The sequence below is a fragment of the Mesocricetus auratus genome, unplaced genomic scaffold (assembly GCF_017639785.1).
Source record: "Mesocricetus auratus isolate SY011 unplaced genomic scaffold, BCM_Maur_2.0 Super-Scaffold_100021, whole genome shotgun sequence".
Lineage (NCBI taxonomy): Eukaryota > Metazoa > Chordata > Mammalia > Rodentia > Cricetidae > Mesocricetus > Mesocricetus auratus.
This window is the reverse complement of record NW_024429202.1, coordinates 30,296,372-30,320,493: the sequence shown is the minus strand read 5'-3', so window position 1 is coordinate 30,320,493 and position 24,122 is coordinate 30,296,372. Positions and strand designations below refer to the sequence as shown.

Below are 24,122 nucleotides of genomic sequence, written 5' to 3'. Positions count from 1 at the left end.
GCTTTTTGAAGCATATCTATTTAGAACAGCAGTGTGATAGTTTAAGAGCTTGGAAATCAGACTTACTGGAGTTTAATCCCAACTTGGGCACGTACTGGTTGTGGGACTTAAATGGTTGGGGTGACAGTAATTTCTACCCATAGTGCTGTGAGAATTTAAATTAACCCCTCTAAACCTCTCATGTCTTCACACCTACCAGCAGCTCTGGGTAATAGTAGCCACTGTAATTGTTGTTTCATTAAATACTGTTTTTAAAATGTGGGGGATGAAGCTCATCAAAGGTTGTTAGCTCCATGTAACTAAGTAGCTATAGATATCAAAATTGTCAAAATAATCATAGATTTATCTAATAAAATCAATTTTAAGACTGCTAGAAAGTAGAATGATACCATGGTATTAGACTTAATTTAAAATTAGATAGAAAACTAAAGGAACTGAAATTTGTCTATTGAGGTGGTACAGAAGTGTTCCACAATATATTCTGTATTATGCTAAGATGCCATTCTTAAATATGATTTCTAAAATTAACTACACCTGTTTTTAATGAGAAGAATTAGTTTTGGGTGTGAATGTTCTCTTTTTCCTTCTAGGCAATATGTCAGTAATGAGCTCATCCAGACATCAGAGCTGTGTAATGCATGTTGATATGGATTGCTTCTTTGTGTCAGTGGGTATACGAGATAGACCAGATCTCAAAGGTCTGTATTCTTGTTAGTTCTAAGGAAATTGATACATTGTTATGAGAAAGGTGTGTGTGTGTGTGTGTGTGTGTGTGTGTGTGTGTGTGTGTGTGTGTGTGTGTATACATATCTTAATCGATAACAAAGTGTTCTTTGAAAAGTATTTTGATTTTTCCTTGGTCAGATCCTTTTCTTCAAATTGTCTGGACTCCATTATCAGAGGTGTAGGGAAATTAGAAAGCCTCTGTGATGTAAGTTGAAATCTGCAGAGAAGACTATCTTAAACTAAGGGCTCTTTGTCTTGCATAGATTGGGGGGCGGGGTTCTGGATATTTTCCTCTTTTTTTTTTTTTTTAATTGTCTGTTACCTGGAATTTTGTGATATTCTGTGTCTTTAGACTTCTGTTATTTCTCCTGTTCAGTAGTAACTCTCCTCCCTTGCTGTAGTTAAACATCCTAACTTTTGGGTTGTGGTAGTTTTATATTATTGAGTCATCTGGGCAATCTGTCTGTTCTTGCAAAATTTCAGGTTTTTTAAATTTTTAAAATTTTTTTTTCATGTTCCTTACTACTTATTCGGAATATTTATTCAGAGTTTTTCAGTAGCTATCTGGAGGAGATAGCTACATTAGCATTTTCTTTTGAAAGGAGTTTTTCTGTTATGTAAAGAAACAGTAGTTAGGACACTGAAAATTCTAGAAAATCCTATATTAACAACATGGCTTTATTTTTGTCCTGGGTCGTTGTTACTCCAGGTCTGAAAGGTGTTTTTAGAATGTGAAAGAATTGATTTTAGCCTATGCATAAGTTACTGTCTAGTATTGTGTGTGTTTGTTTATCTTGTGTGGAGAAGGTCAGGGAGATTCTGTATACATGTGTTTCTTTGTTCGAGCTTCCTGCTTTTAGCCTGTGCTCTGCAAATCAATTTCTGTTTGTTACCACTTTACAACATTATAGCTGTCTTGTAACTTATTACACACATGATACATTAATGTTCTTAACCAAAGCAAAAACTGGGGAACTGAAAATTCATAGTTGGTTATATGTTAAATCAGCTTTTGATTATTATGCGTGAATCACTAATTTATTTCTCATGCTATAAAATTAAAAAGATAAGTACAGATGTTGAACTTATATGTGCCAGAACTATATAAAGCCTATTATAGTTTGTCTTTCATTGTCCACCCATAAAATCTGACCTGGAATCTGAGTTGCCTGTTTTTCATTGTAAGAAATCAAAAGCCATGGAAAACTTACTGTGCTGCTTTTTAGGTTGAGTCAGTTTATCAGAAAAAATATTATTAGGGCCATGCTTGGTGGCACACAACTTTAATCCCAGCACTCCAGAGACAGGTGGATCTTTGTGAGTTCATGGCCAGCCTGGTCTATGTAAAGGATTCCAGAACTACTTAGAGAGACCTTGTCTTAAAAAAAGAAATGTCTCTGAGATTGTCCCTTTTGGGGTTAACTGAAAACCTTAGGTGATGCTAGCTAGATGATGATGCGTATATTAACTTCTTTAAGATTTAATGCCTATGTGATTAAAGGAAAAATGTTATGTAATTAGAATTCCATGGAAAACATTCCATTACATGCTCTTAACATCCTTTTGAACTTAGAGAAACAATTTAATCTTTTTCTCACAGGAAAACCAGTGGCTGTTACAAGTAACAGAGGCACAGGAAGGGCACCTTTACGTCCTGGTGCTAACCCCCAGCTGGAGTGGCAGTATTACCAGAATAAAATCCTGAAAGGAAAAGCAGGTACAAATGAGTTCTTTGAAGCCATAATGCTCCTATGGATGACTTCAGGATACTACTGTTGGTATTGGTGGTTTAGAACTGAAAGCAGAATTAGAATAATTAGCTCTTTTCAAGTTTGAAGGTTTTTTTTTTTTTTCCGGTTTTACAAGACAGGATTTCTCTGTATTGTTTTGGAGGCTGTCGGTCCAGCCTGGCCTCGAACTCACAGAGATTCGTCTGCCTCTGCCTCCCAAGTGCTTGAATTAAGGGCATGTGCTACCACCGCCCGCCCGGCCTTCAAGTTTGAAGGATGCTAGTGACAACTTGAAGCAAACCAAAAGCTGAATCTTAACAGATGACGTGGTATCGTCATGCTTTCTGAAACTGGATGGTGATGTTGTCCTGGAACTCAGTGAAGTGTATATTAAAACAGCGATTAATCTACTTTTTATCAATTTAGATTGGGAATGAAAGCCATGACTGTTTTGTAGAAACATTGATCTGGACTTGAGTTATTTGCCATTTGGCTGTGTTACAGTGAAAACACTGAAATTTGTGTTCTTCAGTAGTCTTAGAATTTAAAGCTAGGCCTGGTGGTTTCTAGTACTAGTATTTGGGAGATGGCAGCAGGGAAACGATGCTTTCAAGGGAAGCCTAGAGAACAGGGAATCACTGATTCAAGAAAGCAGAGAAACCCCTGTTGTAATCATAATCTAAATGCCAGGATTATTCCTCATTTTAAGTGGACTTGTTTCTTAAAAGAAACATTTTCATAGCTATCTTGGAAAATTACTCACAATAAGATCTTCATTTTTTTTTGCCCCTACCTTAAAGTTCCAAAGAGTATTTACTTTGAAAGTCCTTCACATTGATTGTTTTCTTTGTGGAATATCTTGTGAAAACACAATTTAAAAAGCCATTCTTTTAGAAAAATATTAATAGGAAGCTCAGTAGAAAAGATCTAGTTTGGTTTTTTGCCCCAGTCACTTCAGTTCTCTTCTTTTGTCAGATATAAAATATTAGACATATTTTGGAAAAGACCCTAATGAAGTAAGAGTAGAGTCTGGACCTCTGGAATTAGTTATTTTGTTGGTTGCGATCATGTGCTTACACAGTGTACATTGGAAAGGGTAATTGTAGACCCATTTATTTTTTCATATGTTTCCATTTCTCAAGTTTTCTATGGTTTTTATTAGTAGTTAAATGTTTTCAGAGATTTTTGAGATTCTTGTGTTTTGTGTCAATAGATCGTGGGGTAACTTACTGAACTTGTTGAAACTTCGCTTCATGGTCTGTGGTTAGGTTCTTAAGTATAGTTTTGTACAAGGTTGTCTTTTCTTTCTGTATTTTCTATGTGGTATTATTAAAAAGATAAACGGTTCTAGAAAGCAAGAAATACGTAGCTGAAGAAAATCACAGTACTTATCACATGTGTGAATACTTACGGAACAACTGTCAAAATAAGAAAACGATACCAGATGTATACGTTTGGTGGCATCTCTAAGTTCCTTTGTGCTCAGATTCTCGTGGGTAGAATCTAAGCCTGCTGCTTATTTGAGCAGTCTGCATGTACATTCTGACCTTGGCAGGCACTTGTTCTTTGAAAGTAGCAGGGAGCTTGTCTTCTTTTGTCTTGCTTTCCATCACTGTCTGGCCATACATGGTTTTGCAGCAGAATATTTTCTTTGGTTACTTATTATCTTCATCTTTGTAGCCACTGGATTTTCATATTTTAACAGCCTTTTATAATTCATATCTCCTTCACTTCTATGGGTGGTGCACCAGAAGCCAAATAATTAAGGAAATGTTTTAAGTTCTACTTGCCATTGAAAATTGACAAAACAGATTTTCCTCTCCTTAGAAAAAGTTAGTGTAATACCTTAATATTCTTGTTTTAACTTGATGACATTCATTTTTGTATCTTAAGCACTTTGACTCATTTGGAGCTTATAAAAATATTTGCTATACATAAAAGGATTGTCTTGTATTAAGTTTAGAGCCAAGCCTTGTGCCCAGCCAGAACTTATTTTCCAAAGCTTTTGTTCTACTTTTCCTGATCTCTTTCTCTGGATCATTATTAGACATAGCACCAAAAACAAAAGCACTAAGGATCAGTTTAGAGGGTAGATTCTTTGAATTTTACAGTAGCTTTGTAAAAATCAGTTCTAATATTTTGACTTGTGTGGTTAGGTTAGGCAGATACTATGACAAAAAAAAGCATCTTTAGTCTTTTGGAAACTGATTTCTTGTTCCTTATATTCAGAAACTAAGTCAATGTAACCAAGGCATTTCATCTGTCTGTCACTTCCTTTGCAAGCTGTTTCCTGAATCATCTCATTGATGATTTCATTCAGAACCATTTAACCTCTGTACTTCATGGTTGGGGCCTTTTACCCCTTCCTGGATTCCCAGGATACAGATGTTTTCTATCCCTTCAACAACTTCAGTTTTCATTCTAAAGAGCAACAGTTTAAAAATCGTATTAGTCATAGATTTATTCTCAGCGATTTCTTTTTCACAGACTTGTGTCCTGGCCTCTGATCTCTCCAACCGTTCCTCCACATTCTCCATGTGCCCGTCTAGTTTGTCAAGTTTTGATCAGCAGTTCTCTACTTTGCCCTCCAGTGAGGACAGTGTGTCCCTGCATTTCCCCGAATCTCACACGAAGCAACTCACTGCGCTGGTGGAGAGACCCACGCACTCTGCTGCACTGTGGAACAGGTCAGCCAGCCCAGTGAAGAGGAACACCATGGTGCTGCCTCTCAGGCCAGGGCATTGGGGGCGCATGGACCACACTCTGTTCTCACTTCAAACATAAACTTTCTGTAATTTCCAAATGAGACTTAGGTTAAGTAGTCCTCCCAATATAAAGGTCATGTAACTTCCTTTTAAAGCACAATTCGTGGTTATAACTTTGAAAGAAAGCAGATTGTGGCTGTGGTCGTTTATTTAGTGGCACCCTCTGTTGGTCTGTTATTGACAATCCTTAAATTCTTACAGATTAGATAATGAACTGTTGCAGAAACACTGATCTACTCACTTTCTGTCTTGAGTTTGGTGTGTCGCATATGTTTACATTTTACCAGAAATCATAGCTCACATTGCATATTCTTGTTTTTATTTTTAGATGCAAGTAGCATTTAATTCCCACCAAGATACCAATTCTGAATTTGGCTTGTATTCATGGTGTTCATGTATGGGTGCTAGATTCTGGAAATACTTGTATGGGTTGTGTATTAGGTAAAAGTGTTCATTGCTATTAGTCAGATAAGGAAGAGTTACTGTGGCCTATAAAGCCAGATGTACTGTGTTGTGTTTTCCTGGTGGTGAAAGAGCTTGGCTGTTTTTTCTTGAAACATTCTGTCTCTTAAATGGAAAAGAGGTATTGAGTTTGTTAGCTTTGTCCTATTATGGTATAGGTTGTTTGGAAATAACTAAAGTGCTAGGTTTGGGTCTTGTTTTATGGACCATGTTGCTTTTAGAGTAGAGACATGACTGAGATTGTATTTTAAGAATGTGGGTTTCTTTTTTTTTTTTTTAATAAAAAGTTGAATAAAAGCAAACTTTCTCTTTAACCTAGTAGTATTATCCAGAGATATATGATCAAAACTTTAATCTACTTCTCAATTATTAGTAAATCTCAGTATGGTTCAGGTGTCATGTAGCCAGTAGGCTCTCTAGGCCATGTACTTTTATATGCTTGGGTGAAATTGTAAATTTGGTTTGAATATTAGAAATGTTGGTGATCTGTTGTTATGTTGAGGTTAGAATTATGTTCTGTAATGCAGTTACTTTTGATTGTAATCGAACTCAAGTTTTTAAATTGAAGGTACAATTTTTAAATGAAAAGTAGAAAATAATGCTGTGAGGCTGTCTTTATCTGATATGTTTAAAAGAAAAACCTTGCAGTTTAAGATGAACATCTTTATAGTATATGAAGATATGTTTATATTATATATATGTGTATGTGTGCATGTACGTCTGTATATCATATATAGATGAGATCATCTGGTTACATTGGCTTAATTTCTGAATATGAGGAACAAGAAACCAAAGTTTCTTAAAAGGATTACTAAGTTATTGTTTAATCAAATGGCTGGCAGAAATTTGATTTCTCTTTAACGTATTAGTTTTAAGTTCTATAGAGAGTACTTTTAGGAAATAACAAAGGTATTCCAAGAACTTGTATTTTCTGTTAACTTTTTCCCACTACAGTGAGGTACAAAATTCTCCTTAAGCAGGGGAGGGAATCCATCTCCCTGATCACTTTCATTCTTAGTTCACCCTGAACGTCTGTGTGTTATAGGATAACAGGATATTTTACGTTTATTACAACAGGATAATTTTTATTTATTATGACATTTCTATCTGTTGCTGAAGAATATAATGAAAGAAAATAGTTTTAATAGTTTTGTACTAAATATAGAAATAATGCCAATCAAATAGGTGTTTGGAACTTAAACATTTGTAGCTGAAAAACAATAAGTTTTTAACATAATAATTACATTTTATTTTAAAGCAGATATACCAGATTCATCAGTGTGGGAGAATCAAGATTCTACACAAACAAATGGAATTGATTCTGTTTTGTCAAAAGCTGAAATTGCTTCTTGTAGTTATGAAGCCAGGTATGTAGAAACTAAGTGAGTTATAATTCTTACTGAATAGTTAATTTTTCTTACATACTTCTAGAAAAATTACGTCTTGCAAGTCAAGCCTGTGATTTCAACATACTGCTTTTCATAATATATATTTAATATTTTTAGCTTGAGTCCCATCATTTACACTACCATAATAATTCAAAATAATGTAGTAGTTTCTCAAGATAGGCTCTGCAGTGCAACCACATTGTCATGTTTATTGTCTTTCTGGCATAAAACTGAAAGTGAGTTTTTTTAAAGGTGTTGACAGGCCTTATTTATTCAGTCTTTCCTCTAAGAAAAACTGCTTTCATTATAAAACTGATTAATTGCTGGAAAGATGGCTCAGCAGTTAAGAACAGTTGTTCTTGCAGAAGCTAAAGTTCAGTGCCTAGTAGCCACCAGGTGGTTCACAACTGTCCATTCCTCCAGTTTCAGGGAACCCAATTCTTCTGGGCCATGTAAACACTAGGCGCACACACGGTACGCAGACATGTATTTAAGAAAACACAAGCACATAAGTTGAAACTTGATTGCCTTTTAAGTCATGAAAAATTATTTCCTTTTATCAGACCTATTCTCACTTCAAATTCGTAAAAATGAATGAACAACTTTGTTACCATTTTCTTCTTCAAGGCAGGTTTCTCTGTGGCTTTGGTGGCTGTTCTAGGACTTGCTCTTGTAGACAAGGCTGGTCTCAAACTCACAGAGATCCTCCTGTTTCTGCCTTCCAAGTGCTGGGATTAAAGGCTTGCGTCACCAACTAACTTTTGTGTAGGCAGTTATCTTACAGTAAATTGAAACCATAATTATAACCTGCCTTTTTAATATGAGAGGAGTACATTCGTGTTCCTTATGAGAAAATTATGTAGGGACCAGTGAGATACCTCAGCGGTTAAAGAGACCACACAAGCATGATGACTTAAATTCAGTCTCTAGAAGTTCATATAAAGAAGAAAGAATCGACTCCAAAGAATTGTCCTCTGACCTCCACAGGCATACTGAGGCTTATGTGGCTACATATACATATCATATATATATAATTGTTATAAATGAAAAATTAAAAATAATTATATAGTCATAAAAGTAGGAACAACATATATTCATTAGAGAAATCTTTTTTCTTTTTCACTAAGTGAATTCAGACACTTTTACCTTTATAATATAGTGAATGCTCACATATCATTGATACATGTTAAAGAATTTAATAATTATGGGAAAAGGTGTTTAATTAGATTTTTCAGTATTTTCAAGTTTGGGGTTATTTAAGGAGATCTTATCTGAACATAAAATATTTTAGCTCAACATGGTGTAATCAGAGTAGTTTTATTTTATTAAAATTAATTATCCAAACATGCATAAGTATAAAGCACATTCTGTTCTTATCCATTTTTTGCAATGTCAAAACACACTAAGTTTACTTATATCATGGACAAAACTGTTTTACTATAATGACAATTGGTAATGTGGCGAAAACTGAAACTTACCTTGCTAAAGATAATAAAATGAAACAGAAATGCATTAGGGTTGTTGGAAATTGTTCTTAGCATAGGCAATTAATGTATAAAATGTATCAAATGGTAATCTGCTACTAATAGCTAGACAGTTGTGCAGATGTCAGGAGTGCATCCTTGCTAGTTGGTAAAGTGAGAACTTGGGCCTTGCCTCACTTCCTTTTTAGGGTCTTGGTTAGCACCAGGTACCTCAAAAGACGAATGCTGGGTTAAAGTTCCAAGGTTTTGTACCGAGTAGCTGTGTTCTCAGTTCTGGTAGCTCTGAACTTACTGGCCTTGTGTTTGGTGATATATTTGTATTGACCGACAGGTAGGTGGTGACCACCACCCGGAAGCCCAAAATAATAGTGGTTACAGTAGATGAGCAGTAAGTAGTTTGTGGCAAGACACCTAAGTGCTAGTTAATTAGCACATGTTTATTTCAGATTTCACTAAAAAGATGACAATGAGTTTGAAAACCAAAGGCAATTAAACCCACATCTGTACAATCACTTTTATTGTCATTTCTGCTTTCTAGAATGCTTTTCCCAATGCAGAACAATTTCTTACCCCCTTTTTTTCTAACCAAATTTGGTAATTTTATCAGAAATGTTTGAGATTGGAGTGATAGATTATGGAAATGATCAGTCTAGTTCTATGCATTGATGAGCTTGACATAGACTAACAGTGAAGTAACAAAGAATAAAATGTGACTAGATGATGAACATCCTTGATAGTGCAATGTGTGTGTAGAGATTACTGTATGCACTAAAGAAAAAGTGTTATAGATGATGAGAAGGAAGATATGTTGATGAAATGGGGTTTTTATTTATTTTGTTTTTTGTTTTTTGAGACAGGGTTTCTCTGTATTGTTTTTGGAAACTGTCCTAGAACTTGCTCTGTAGACCAGGCTGGCCTCGAACTTGCAGAGATCCACCTGCTTCTGCCTCCCGAGTGCTGGGATTAAATGCATGCGCCAACACTGCCCAAATGTGGTTTTTATTCTTAACTTAAATGACAGACATGGTGCAAGATGGTAATTCTAACACTTGGGAATCAGAGTCAGGAATAGGAGTTCAGTGTCATTTTCTGCTACTTTCAAGGCTGTGCATTCTGTATATTCAAGAATGTACATTCTCTACATTCAAGTTTGTACCTGAAATTACACACCTCAGAAGTAAGGAGTAGAATTTTTTTGTTTTCACAATGGTTTTATGTGAACCTTTTACTGTTACTTAATGATCATGGGTTTATGTAGTATATTGAATGATCATCAATAGTGATTTGATGGTTTTTTTTTTTTTTTTTTTTTTTTGGTTTTACAAGTCAGGGTTTCTCAGTATTGTTTTGGAGGCTATCGGTCCAGCCTGGCCTCAAACTCACAGAGATCCGCCTGCCTCTGCCTCCTGAGTGTTGGGATTAAAGGTGTGTACCACCACCACCCGGCTCGCTTTTTTCTTTTTATGTTGTTTAATTCAACCCTAAAGAGTTTTATCTTAGCCAAGCATATTGCAGTAAGAATGTGTTATGTATACTTTAAAGTGGAACATTCTGTTTTGTACTACTTATTTAAAAGTACAGCTTTGGTAACTTATTCTTCATGGATTTTAGTTAAGAGGAACACTTGAATCAATCTGTTAGAGCCATTCAAGGTTGGTTGGCTTTATTATAGGGTATCATTGTATAGTTCAACTGGTCTGAAAATTTTTCTGTATCCCAGCTTGCCCTCAAACTCAAAATCCTCCTGCTTCTGCTACCACTTAAATGCTGCAGTTCTGCCATGCATCATGACACCTGACAGACTTCTTTTGTGATTGTCCTTACTGGCTTATTTTCTGTGAAACAACCCTGATCTCCTGACCGTGTATCTACTCACAGAAAGTGTAATTTTCTCTTAGTTATGGGAAACTTCCTGGATTTGTTTCTTTTGTTTAGAACTTCGTTATGGTGGCCAGAGTTGCCTCAGACTTTGCTCTATGGTGGGAGATGTAGCTCAGTTGGAAGAATGCAAAAACTGGGCGTGGGGGCAGCACCTTCTCTTCACCAGCACTTGAAAGATGGAAGCTGGTGGATCAGAAGTTCCATCCTTAGCTAACCATAGACTCTTTCCTCTTGGGAAAGTTGCTTGAGTACCTAAGTTGAAGTTGTGTATTTTTCTAAGTAATGTCTTTGAAATTATATATATATATATTTTTTTTTTTTAAAAGGAAATGAAACACTTGTTGGATCATTGTAACTTGTGCCTTAAAAGACTGGGTTATTGCCTTTAATTTGAATGTTGAACTTAAATATTTTATAGCCTTTTTTATTTTTATTTTTTTAGTTTTTCAAGGTAGGGTTTCTCTGTATTGCTTTGGAGGCTGTCCTGGAACTCGCTTGGTAGACCAGGCTATCCTCAAATTCACTGCCTCCCGAGTGCTGGAATTAAAGGTGTGCACCACCAATGCCCAGCATTTTATAGCTTTATTGCCAAAATTTTACAGGTTTTCAAAGCTAAGCTTAAAGAAAAAAAAATTAATGTTTCTGTATACTTATCTAAACTATTATATTTATACTTCTCCATGTATGGATAAACATATTGATTTATTAAGGCCTGCTGACTAATTCAGATCAGTCTGAGTAGATGAAGGGACATGCTCACAAACATCTTGGGGTCTGTCTGTGTGTGGGACACACACACCTAGCACCTTACAGAGTGCTTGATGATGTAACTGTACGTAGATGTTCCAGCTGCCAAGTTACTGTCAGTCAATGCTTTCTTTCCTATCATTGTTTGCTTTTTAATAAGATACTCTGTCCATTTGACACTTGATACTAAAATAGTTGGTTACTTTTGTCTTTTACATGAAAAAAATGTATGTAGTTTTATATTTGCCTCTAAATAACTTTAGAGGTTTCTTAATTCCTTGTAGTTAGTGGTGATCTGAATGTTAGGAGAGTTCCAGAGGCTCTGAGTAACAGTAGAAGACTGTTAATTCACTGGATCTTAAGACAAGTGGCCAAAAAAAAAATCATATTTGTTTGTTAAGCAATCACACCCCCAACTAAGTCCATACTTGGTGAATATTACTGAATGGATAAATGGAATAACCATGATCATTCTGTGCAATATTGTATAATCTGGTGAAACATTGCCTTATTTTGCTTGTGTTTTTACTGTGATATTTTTTTTCTTGATTCTTTACAGAGTGATAAAATGGAATTTTACTAATTATGTATAATTCCATAATTGTAGTTTTATGCTGAATGCTCCAAATATCAAAGGTAATGTGGGGCATTGAGACACACAATAGATTTAAAATTTACCATTTTCAATTAGGTCCCTCAAAGTTCTGGAACCCTGGCTCCTGCCCAGAGTGATGTCCTACCATACAATGCTGTTGGCATCTCAACCACTGTGGAGCTACTTGAGGAGCATTGGAATTGGTCAATTGGGAATTGGGTGGTAATAGGATGAGTACATTTTGTCTGTTTGTCACATAGCACTGTTTTGTGTAGTTCTTTTGTTCATATTCTTTGTCTTTGGGGGATGAGTCCTGGCTAAACTATGCCTTGTATCAGGAGAAGAAAACCATTTTGACAGCACATTCCTGCTCTGTGGTGGTTGTGATATCACCAGCATATGGCATGCTGGCATCTCTGCAAAGGGGCCAGAGGTCAAATTTTAGAAGTGTTTAGCTATAGACAAAAGAGATGTCATTTACTCTAGTGAGACAATTGTATTATTTTCTGTTGGGGGGAACTACAGACTTGTAAATATCCTAATGCCTATTAATGACCCCTAATGAGAGGGGGAGTTACATGGAAATGGTGTATTAGTGGCATGGGGAGATCAAACATACTTGCTATTTGGTTGTCAGCTTAAGACTTACTGATGTAATCTCCACTGTGTTTCTCTTCTTTTTAGACAATTTGGCATTAAGAACGGAATGTTTTTTGGGCATGCTAAACAGCTATGTCCTAATCTTCAAGCTGTTCCATATGATTTTCATGCGTACAAGGAAGTTGCCCAAGCAATGTATGAAACACTGGCAAGGTAGTATGGTATACGATGTTCTCATGTTCATTTCTTTTATTCTACTTCTTTCATTTACTATTAAAGAGTCCAGTTTTCTTTAGCATTTTGAGAATCACTGTATTTTTGTCCCCTGTGATCCTTTTTCTCAGCCTGCCAGTTTGATAAACTGCCTTTTTTTATGTAGCTTTAGTAATTTGGGGTTTAGTCTCAAGGAAAAACTGGATTACGACATTGTTCAAGTGCTACTGATTGTGATGTGAAATCTACCAGTATACGGATGTGTTTTTCTTTCTCATGAAACCAGATAGAGAAAGAATTTGGTTGGGTATTTTGTTGTTGTTGTTACTGTTTCACTTGATTCTTCTCTTTTATGACATTTGAATTATAATTTGTTTAAAATTAAAATTCACCAAGTGATGTGCAGGAGTGTGTACTGTATCCAGAATTTCAATTCCAGTCAGGATAATGGAGGAGACCCCTGATTGTAATTGAATAAAATTAAACATTGCAATGAGCCAATAAAAGAGGCATGTAAAAATCTTTTTTCCACCTTTAATCCCAGCACTCAGGAGGCAGATCTCTGTGAGTTCAAGGCCAGCCTGGTCTACAGAGTGAGTTCTAGGATAGTATCCAGAACTACAGAGAAACCCTGTCTCAGGGAGAAAAAAAATCTTTCTTCATCTTAAAATTTTTAAGCATGCCAAAAAATTAGTTTTTATAAAAGTGAGTCTCTGGTAATTGCTTTTCAATGATTGGTTAGTTAAATTGAGGAAAGGAGATAAATGATTTTTTTTCAATGTAGGCTTTTTAAATACTAGGGCAGTATTAAAAAAGAAATAAAATTATTTAGTAACTTAAATATGCTCTAAAGCCAGTCATGTAATTTCTGTGTAAAGGGCTAGAAGAGGTCTTTGACTCTGTAAATTGAAAAGGTTTTAAGTGATGTAAATTTATGACTCAAGCCTGCTGTAGTGAAATTGTAATACTTGTCCAGAGATATGTTGTCATTCTAGGACATACAATTGCCTCTATCTTTATTCCTACTCTCCACCCCTTCATTGAAAATATTCTTTTCTCATTCTGTATGTATCCTGTTTATAGTTTCCCATCTCTCTACAAGCCAAATTCCTCCTCACCTCTACTCCCCTCTGGATCCATTCCCCTTCTGCCTCTCATAAGAAAAGTACAGGCTTCTAGGAGATAATAAACATAACAAAATAAAATATAATAAGATAAAACCCATCACATCAAAGTTGCATAAGGCAAACCAACAGTTGTAAAAGAGCCCAAGGACCAGAGACCACTTGTTCACACACTCAGGAGTTCCATAAAAGTACTAAACTGGCCAGTAGTGGTGTTATATGCCTTTAATACCAGTACTCACGAGGCAGAGGCAGGTTGGCTCTCTGTGAGTTCGATGCCAGTCTGGTCTACAGAGTGAGTTCCAGGACAGCCAAGGCTGTTGCACAGAGAAGCTGTATCTTGAAAAATCAAAAAAGAAACCAAACAAACAGAAAAACCACTAAACTGGAAGCATATATATATATATATATATTGCAGAGGCCCTAGTACAGATCTCTGTAGGCCAGCCTTTTTGTTTGTTAAGCTTTGCCTTAAATACTATTAACCAGTAAGTGTAGGTAGTTGCTTAATTCTGCTAGTCTCACCAAGAGAAACAATGTTCAGTTTCTGCCCTTGTGAAAGCTATCTTAGTAGTGGAGAAGAGAAATATACAGGGAAAGATTTCCATTACCTGTCATCAGTCACGGCTATTCTTAATACAAATGCAGCTCTTTTGGTGTTACACTGTGTTACAAATGTGCTAAATGCTATCCAAAGGTGGGCTGGGCATAAGTTAACAGAGGTGCTGCTGTGGTCTCAGTTCCACATCCTGGAGAGATGACTCGCTTGTGCACTAAATTGAGGGTGAGCTGGGGCTTGTTACACTTTAATGTGGAGCACTTTTTAGTGGCATGTTTCTGTTGTCATAAAAGCAAAGTCATTCTCTTTATTTAAAACAACAACAACAAAACAAGCATTGTTCTTAAATTTTTAGCCCCAGTAGCATTTCTTTATTGAATGAGTAGATTTTGAACTTTCCAAAAGGTATTATCAACAAGTGAATTGAGACAATACTTGATTGTGAAGACTCTTCAGCTGTCTTATCTCTGGTCTGATTCTGTTCCATGGTTCCTTTGTCCTATTGCATCTCAGGGATTTAATAGATATTAGATATTTAATGGTGGTATTTTGCTTTTAGATGAACAGCAGTTGTTGAACTGATGTGTGCACACTTCTGTTCATAAAAGTTTCTGATATGCCATGTTTAAATTTTCTTAGATATTTTGATAGTTGTGATCCATAACTTTGTAGTTATTCGTGTGTGAGAGTATTTTTAATACAGTCATTTTGACTGTAATAGTTTTGGTATGGAATTAGAACAGTAATTAACTTTAGTCAAAAATGAGATAACTAAGCAGTGGACTTTAGATGAGTTATTTAAGATTAGAAGTTTGTTCTTCAATATTTAAAAATGCCTTTCTCTTTTGTAGCATTTAATGTCTCCCAGAGCAGGCCTTAGGTATTATGATTCATTGTCTTTGCTTTGTATTGATAGCTATACACACAACATTGAAGCTGTCAGTTGTGATGAAGCCCTGATGGACATCACTGACATCCTTGCAGAGACTAAACTTACTCCTGATGAATTTGCAAGTGCTCTCCGAATGGAAATCAAAGACAAGACTAAATGTACTGCCTCTGTTGGAATTGGTTGGTATCTGGTTTGTCATGTCCTTGTTTTTTTTTACTCAGAGTTTGGAATCCTTAATATCCCCTAATTTAAAGGAATTTTAATAACATATTACATGTTGCAGAATTGGTTTTTTTTTCCCTTTAGCATTGCTTACAGATGTGCAGTAAGATAAAAAAGTTGGAAATGCAAGTAATGGTTAGCGAATATTTTTGCAGTAAGGGGGTTAGAATAATTGTTCTTCAAAAAAATGTGAAAGATTAAATCTCAATTATTGTTTTCCTCAAATTTGAAAAAATGTACCTTTAAAACAGGTTTATGATGTGGAACTTGGAAGTTCATCTTTAGTCTTCCCTTTGCTTTCCTGGTATCACAGGGTTCTCTGCAATTCCCAGCTCTTCACCCTCTTCTCTCCATTCTGTGTTTTGCTTATTCAGCTGTTGCCATCGCCTGTCCTTCTTATGTTGACTTTATGCTGTAACATTTAGAATTGAAAAGCATAGGCTTTCTGTGTCATCTTTTCCTACCTATCTCAGCCTGCTCAAAAGACAGGAAACCCTTTGTTTGTCTTGCCAAGCTCTCAAGTAGAGAACTTCACACTCTGTTCTGCAGGCTTGGAAGGTAGTGATAAAGCTTTCTGAGTATGCTGTTTTTGGTTCCACCTGTTCCATCATTCTCATTCCTAAAACATTTTTCCTCAAATTCTTGTCTTTTGAATCAATAGAATTTCGATTGCTAACTCAGTGACATCATAGATAGGTTAATACTACATTGATTTCAGAAGTAGAAGCCAGGTGTGATGTGGTACCTGTTATCTCAGCTGAGGCAGGGGGAAATACAGACCAGAATGAATGCATGATGAGACCCTGTCTCAAAATGGGGGTTTGGGAGAGAAAGGACCAGTGACTTACATTTCTGGAGATGGGGAACAAACATGTTGCCGATGCACTGGGGAACCACTAGGGTGGTCATGAAGTGTAAGGAAGAAGAGCTTTGGGAAACTGGGGCAGAACTCTGGTTGAGAGTTCAGTGGCAAAGGCATGGCTCTGAAGGGATTGTCTTGCCTGGTACCTGGCACTGAAGTGATTTAAGAAAGAGACGCTATACTAATTTCTTGGTATATTAGGTTTTTTGTTTGCTTTGTTTTTTTAATTGCTGTCGTTACAAGTAAGGCAGCTTACAGAAGAGTTTACTTTGAGCTTTCATTTCTAGATGGTTAGGGATTCATAATGGAACAGCATGGCACCAGGCAGCACAAATGACAACTGGCAGCTGAGTGCTAGGGCTCATGTCTAGAGCTATAAACAGGAAGCGGAGAGAATAAACTAGACATGGGACCTGGCTTTTGAAACCTCAAAGCCTGTCCCTATTGACATACTTCCTCCAACTGGGCAACACCTCCTGTGCCATTTCATGCTACCAACTGAGGAAGGACCACATGTTCAAATGCCGGAGATTGGTGCGCATCTCAATGAAGCCACCACACCTGGTGTGTGAGATTTGTGATGATGATGTGGTTAGGAATGCCTATTTGCACATGAGAGATTTACTGTCTTTGAAAATCAGGTAGCTCAAAAGGCAATTTTCATCTTACTTCAGTATGTGTTTTAATTAGAAATATTCTGTTTATGCCTTTGACAGTTTTCATACAGTAATACAATGTATCTTGATCATACCCACCACCAGGTTCCCTCCCATGTTTTTGTGTGTTTTTTAAATGATCTACTGATTCCATGTACATGCACTCATATGCACATGGTTGTGGGGCCATCCACCCAAATGTGGACAACCTATCAGCACTCCAAACTCTCTTCCCCCCTCCTCCTAAACTCACCCATATGTGTTAGTATAGGACTTCCCTGGTGTCTTGGTGTTTTATTCATGGAAAAGCTTCCCTATTAGTCAAATTCCAGTTCCTAACAGCTCTTCTCTGTAGGCTCATGCCCCCTGCTGATTTTATGGCGCCTGACTGACCATGTCTCTGCCACAGCTTTTTCTTATTTCCCTAACATTTTTATTGATTATTTGGAGAATTTCACATTATGGACCCCATTACACTTCACAGTCCTCCAAGATTTCCCCCCTCCCCAATAAGAAAAAAAAATCCAATTTGTTGGATTTTGTTGCCTATATACCCACCGAAACATGGTCAAACTCCTAATAGCCAGCCCCTTAAAGAAAATAGTCTTTCCCTACACAGTCCCTAGCATATCCTGCCAGACACCCTCAGTTGTGGAGAGCTACACTGAAACAGTCTTAATCACAGTTTTTAAGAGTTGGCTTTGATAGTTTCCTGTCTAGGCTGTTACTCTGGGGGTGGGAGTGGGGGTTATCACTGAAGCTTTTATGTCCCTCTTTCTCAACTGTGAGGCTGCAGTCATCCATTACACTGCAAAAGTAGTTTCCTCCCCCTTTACATTCAGCAGGAGCGTGGACTTCTACATGGTTTCTGGCATCAACACTTGCCACTGACTCAGCCGTACTGATCAAGTCCTCTGCAGCAGCACAGGCCAAGGACATCAACATGGCCTCCAGGGTAACATGGGCCAAGTACACCAGTATGGTCCTGGTGGCAGCAGAAGCACAGACCACAGACATCCGAATAGCCTCCAGTGGTATCATTGGTCTGGACATCAATGTGGTCCCCAGCTGCAGCAGGAACCCTGTGATAGTCCTTTTAGGCAGCATGTGCATGAACACCAACATGACCTCAGGTGGCCTCCCAGAGTGCCCTCCTCGGCATGGTCTGGGGCAGTGTTGATGTCTTTTCCCATGTCACGACAGAGGCCATGCAGTTGTCTGTGGTCAGTGCTGCCATATGAAGCCTTGTTGATGTTCCTGGGCCGTGCTTCCACCACAGCTTTCATTTCTGGCCTTCACTTGCAATTGAAGAGCTTAAAAGCCTTCTCACATTGATGTTCTCGCTTGTCAGCTTTGTTTCTGTTGTCCGTTAACCTGTTTTCTCCACACAACGTTGATCCTGGGCTCGAGAAAGCTAACTAGTTTTCAATTTGGCTTTGGTTTTCTCTAAATCTACCACACTTTTGAGTGGGAGGGGATTTGAGATAGGATCTCACACTGTAGCCCATGTTGGCTTCAGATTCATAGCCAATGAACTACTTAAGCCTCCTGAGTATTAAGATTATTTACATGAGTCACCACACCCAGTTTAACCCCTCCTCCTGTAAGATCTCGGCTGTTTTTCTCTGTTCTACATCAGGAATAGACATTGAATTAGTAGTTGCTTTAAAATAAAGTAAAACCTTTATTCAGCAACTATATTGGTCATATTCTGGGAACTAAAACTACCAAGTATATACCTTGTTTACATTTATCAAAACTGAGTTTCATCATTTTAAGATGTATGAATGACACAGTCTACATGTGTTGCTTTGTATGAAATTTTAAGAAATAATATTTTCCCCTTTCAATTTCATAGGTTCTAATATTCTTCTCGCTAGAATGGCAACTAGAAAAGCAAAGCCAGACGGGCAGTACCACTTGCAACCAGATGAAGTAGATGATTTCATCAGAGGTCAGCTCGTTACTAGCCTACCAGGTAAGTAAAAGTCTTTTACCAAGCATTGGCTATGAGAGGTTATTACAGACATAAGTACTTTCCATGCCTTTGTTTTTGTTCTTGTGGGGCTATTTGTTTTCAGGCAGGGTCTTGGTACATGACTTGAGGTAGCCTCAGACTATGTGGATCATCCCTACTCAGCAATAAGTGCTGGAATGACATGCATGTGCTACCTGCTCAACTTCTGTCTCTCTTCTAACATAGTATTAAGGGTTATGAAAAAGAAAACAAAGTACTACATTAAACTTCCTATCAATTGGTTTATTACACTTTTTAAGTTTCCCTAGTGGACTCTACTCACTGATGTAACTAAGTTGGTAGGTGGACACCCTAGCCTGCCAGAGGCCCTGATTCCTTCCCAGCACCACATTCATAAAAATGCCATAATCCAGGCATTCCAGGGGTGGGAGCTAGGAGACTAAAGGTCAATATTTGGAGGCTCAGCCAGCACTTGGCCGCCCTGGGTAAAAGCAAACAATCACTGACAAAGATTTCTTAAGTAGCAACACCAAGGATTCTGAGAAATGGTTTTAAAGGAAATATAAACTTAGTCTCTTTAAAACATTTACTTTATTGTGTCCGTTTGCTCATGTATGTGCCATGGTGTATGGAGGTAAGAGGACAACTGTGGGTTCTCTCCAGCTATGGATTCTAGGGGTTAAACTTGGGTCATCAGGTGTGTTAGGCAAGGGCTTTTTCCCAGTGAACCATCATTTCTTCAGTCCAGCTTCCATCTTTTAAACCCATAATCTAAATAGTATATTTCTAAGCTGAAAACAAAGGTTAAGAAATGCATTCATCTGTTTTGTGAGATGAAGCTTCTGCAATGCAGATGGAGTTCAGTAGTGGAGCACTCAGCAGGTGTGTGTGACACTTTGGCTTTAATTTCTAGCACTTACATTAAAGATTGACTTTTTTATTCTCTATTTTTAATTATATTCATGAACGTGAGTCTGTGAAGGAATATATACATGTGAGTGAGTGCTCATGGAGGCTACCTGCCTTGGGTGCTGGGAACCAAACTCAGGTCCTCTGCAAGAGCATTAAATTTACTTAACCATTGCACTGTCTCTCTAATAACCTACCTAGCACTGGTTTTATTTTTATTTATTTATTTATTTATTTGGTTTTTACGAGACAGGGTTTCTCTATTGTTTTGGAGGCTATCGGTCCAGCCCAGCCTCGAACTCACAGAGATCTGCCTACCTCTGCCTCCCGAGTGCTGGGATCAAAGGCGTGCGCCACCACCGCCCGGCCCCTAGCACTGGTTTTTAAAAAAGAAAAATTCCAGAAGCAAAAAGGACACTTTGGCCTAGTAGCCTATGTTTGTAATATGAGCACCTGGGAGTCCGAGGAAGGAGGATTAGGAATTCAAATCCAGCCTGGGATGCATGAGCCCCCATCTCAAAAAACCAAAAAAGGAGGGAATGAGGAAGAACTATTAATCTCACTGAGCATGGTGGCACATTTCTTTAGTCCTGGCTCTTGGGAGGTAGCGGCAGGTGGATCTCAGTGAGTTCAAGGCCAGCCTGGTCTAGAGAGTTCCAGGACAGCAAGGGATATAACAGAGAAATCCTGTCTTGAAATATATTTATTTATTTAATTCAGTCTTCAAGGTTAGTGATAGATTTCCGAGTTGATAGTCAAACAGTTTCAAAAGTAGAAAATAGATGCGCCTTATTAGGAAAAGTTAAACCTGGAAGGTTTTTATTTGTTTGTTTGTTTAGAGATGGAGACCAATGATAGAGATGTGTGTGTACAAGTAGATTTAGTAGAATTTTCAGGTGTATATTTTAAACCTAATGAAAATGTCTATGAACTACCTTAGAAATTTGTTCTGTCAAATTTTAAATGACTCAGATGCCATTTTATGTGGTCTAGTTTTGAAAGCTTTCTGTAGCCCTCATAAATAACTTAAAATTATGTAGTAGTGTTAAAAGTTGTGGTTGAGGGCCGGGCGTTGGTGGCGCACGCCTTTAATCCCAGCACTCGGGAGGCAGAGGCAGGCGGATCTCTGTGAGTTCGAGACCAGCCTGGACTACCAAGCGAGTTCCAGGACAGCCTCCAAAGCCACAGAGAAACCCTGTCTCAAAAAACCAAAAAAAAAAAAAAAAAGTTGTGGTTGATTTCTGATGTTCAGTTTGAGATTTAATTTCAGTAGTAATTATCTTTATAAGATCAAATAGCAAATTACCTTGCTAGCACAATTTAAACAGGTATAATAGCACATTTTACAATTTTAAGTATGTTAAAAGCTGTGTGTAAATTTCATGTTTATTATACTAGCTAACTTAGCTTGTTCTAGGGCTGCAGTGGTAAAACACCATAGACTAAGTGTCTTAATAGAAATTGATGTGTTTTTGGAGTCTGGAAAGTTGTGTGTGTGTGTGTGTGTGTGTGTGTGTGTGTGTGTGTGTGTGTGTGTGTGTGTGTGTGTGTGTGTGTTTGTTTGTTTGTTTTGGCAGGGTCTTGAATAGCCCAGAGTGGTTCAGAACTTCCTATATAGCTATGAATGAGCTTTAATTCTGGGTTCTCCTACCTCTGCCTCCCATGTGCTGGGATTTCACTGCGCACCCTATGCCTTCTTAATGGAGGCTGAAAACCTTAAGTGTGAGGAGGGTTTGCTGCTTCTAAGGCCTTTTCTCTTTGTGCCTAATGGTCTTTCCTCCATGTAAAATCTGTATTGTCTTAATCTCTTTTTATAAGGGCATTAGTTATTTGTCCTCTGTCCTCATTTTACCTTAATTACTTGTGTCCAAACACAGTCACAAATGGAAATTTTTAAATGAAGGGTTATGTTATGATTTCAGCATGTTTTGAGGAAGACACAATTTAATATAAATGTCATCTGTTAACTGAATTGAAGTTCATAAGGTTTTTAAAATTAGAAATAATTTGTAGCTCCCTAATTTAGTACTTCAATTTAACCTTCATTTGTTTTCTATATGGCAAGACTTTTATTTTCTTTAGTTTAGTTTTTGCAACTGGATAAATGGTAGCCTTGAGTTAAAAACCATATAGCCCAGGTTCATTTAGCATGCTGAGTATTGGGTTCACAGGTGTGCACTATCACACTTGATTAGGAAGACTTACTTTTCAGTCTGTATGTTTATTTCTTAATTATGTGCATGTATTTTTGTGTACATGTGAATGCAGGTGCCCACAGTGGTCTGGAGAATCCAATCCCCTTGAGCTGGAGTTAGAAGAGATTGTGCCCTTTGTAGGTGCTGGAACCAAACTCTCTAGTCCTCTGCAAGAACAGTATGCACTTGTGTCTTAATTATGGTTTCTAATGCTGAGATTCCTACATCCTGACTTGCAGGCAACAGGAAGTGTCTGTCACTGGGTGTGGCTTGAGAATATATGAGACCTTAAAGCCTTCCTCTGACAAGATCACACCTACTCCCAACAAGCCACACCCACTAGTGTCACTTCCTATGAGCTTATGGTGGCAAATTGCATTCAAACTGCCATAGCTCTTAACTGCTGAGCTATTTCCAGCCTATATATTTGATTCTTTAACAGGCCTCTGTGAGGTTATATATCCTGGCCTGTACTTAGAGGCATAGAGTGTTTTATTTCTTCATTGACATCCAAAAACATAGGGTCAGCAAGATTGGCTTCCTGTTCATGTCCTTACCATTCAAAATGGATCATGTGTTTTGACTCCTATTAAATCCACTTTAATCCAAACACTTGGGAGGCAAAGACAGGTGGACTTCTGAATTCAAGGCCAGCCTGGTCTACAGAGTTTCAGGACAGCCAGAGCTACTCAGAGAAACCCTGTCTTGGAAAACCAATAATAATAATAATTTCCAAATTTTGAATTGACTTATTTTTGGTATGTATTTACTCAATCTTCTGCGTGTCATCCCTGTTCTGAAGATGGCATTTTTACCCATCTTTTCCCAAAGTATTTTTGAGAGCACATACAACATTCTTTGGGAGGCAGAAAGTGTGTGTGAGTGCATGAGCCCATGCATGAGGAGTATATTAAAACTGTCACTTTTTGTCTCTTTATTTTTTAAGATAGTCTCTCACTGAACCTAAAAAACAATTTGGATAGGTTAGTTAGCCAGTGAGCTCCTAAGATGCATCTGTTTTGTCTTTGTCCACCGCCTTTTCATAGTGTGAGGTTATAATAATATATGTACATGCTTAGGTTTACTCATTAAGTTTTATTTGTATGATACCTTGCCTGCATGAGAAGAGGGCATTGAGCCCCATGGAATGGGAGTTGTGGACTTGTGAGCTGCGTTGTGGGTGTTGGAAACCAAACCCCAGTCCTCTTACAAGATCAACAAGTACCCTTACCTGCTGAGCCATTGCTTCAGCCCTGGGCATGGCTTTTTAAAAAGGACTGAGGTTCCTGTGCATTAGAAATTCTGAACATTATAATAAAGACTCCTATTTAATTTGTTGAACACGAGTAATTTCCCAGTGATGTTTGTTGGTGAATATAATACCTATTTTCTATCTTGTGGCTCATACTTTCAGAAAAACTTGCTCTCTAGTTGATAGTTAGAATAAATTTATTGATAGCACCCCGGCCTCTCTCCAGCCCTGTGCACTCATTGTGTACTTAGCACATAATATGCTCTGTAGACTAGGAAACACTTTCAGACTAGATGTAAGCAGTAAAAGGACAACATTGATTTTTGGGGACTCCACAAGATGATGATTATGTGTTATGTGAACAAATATGTTACTTAATTCAATGTAGGTATGCAGTGAAAGAAAAGATTGTCCCTAATAACTAGTTCAATACTAAACACTATTGGATCTTTACAAAGCTATTAACCCTGTGGGTGTAATCTTCAGTTATGGACCTTGCACACAAGGTCAGGGCTGGGGTTTGCATCTAGTTTGTCACTTCCAACTCTGCATAATCATTAGCTTTTCACAAAGATATGCAACCTTACATTTACAGAGATAATGTTAGTTTCTCATTTGGCTTGGCCATATTTCTTGTACTCTGAAGCCTTCAGCAAGTGGCTACTAGGTTTAACAGCACAGGCACAAGTATGTCCATCACCATTGACGTTTCATTCAACACACCTAACATAGAGGACAAAGACTTTGTTCTTTGACATTTTTATCCCCTTTATCAAGTGGGCCACTGATGTTGGGCAGAGTAGGAACCCTTATCCATATTTAATATGGTTCCTTTGGAGGGTGGGTGCAGATCATGCCCCAGCTAACTTGACTAGGGGTTCT

The 24,122-nt window shown here is 37.5% G+C and overlaps 1 protein-coding gene across 7 annotated transcripts in view; it reads left to right on the top strand.

Annotated features, from left to right (window-relative positions):
• Rev1 (REV1 DNA directed polymerase) overlaps nt 1–24,122 on the top strand; it is a 74,309-nt gene that overhangs the window by 40,010 nt on the left and 10,177 nt on the right. Inside the window, exons 7-12 of one of the 7 annotated variants that reach the window (XM_040729267.1) lie at nt 591–698; nt 2,327–2,443; nt 6,945–7,050; nt 12,463–12,591; nt 15,191–15,345; nt 18,765–18,884. In XM_040729267.1, coding sequence (XP_040585201.1) covers nt 591–698; nt 2,327–2,443; nt 6,945–7,050; nt 12,463–12,591; nt 15,191–15,345; nt 18,765–18,884 — 735 coding nt within the window. Of the gene's footprint in view, nt 1–590; nt 699–2,326; nt 2,444–4,943; nt 5,144–6,941; nt 7,051–11,874; nt 12,001–12,462; nt 12,592–15,190; nt 15,346–18,764; nt 18,885–24,122 lie in introns of those variants that run through there. The other 6 variants (XM_040729266.1, XM_040729268.1, XM_040729272.1 and 3 more) reach the window with 6 other exon arrangements.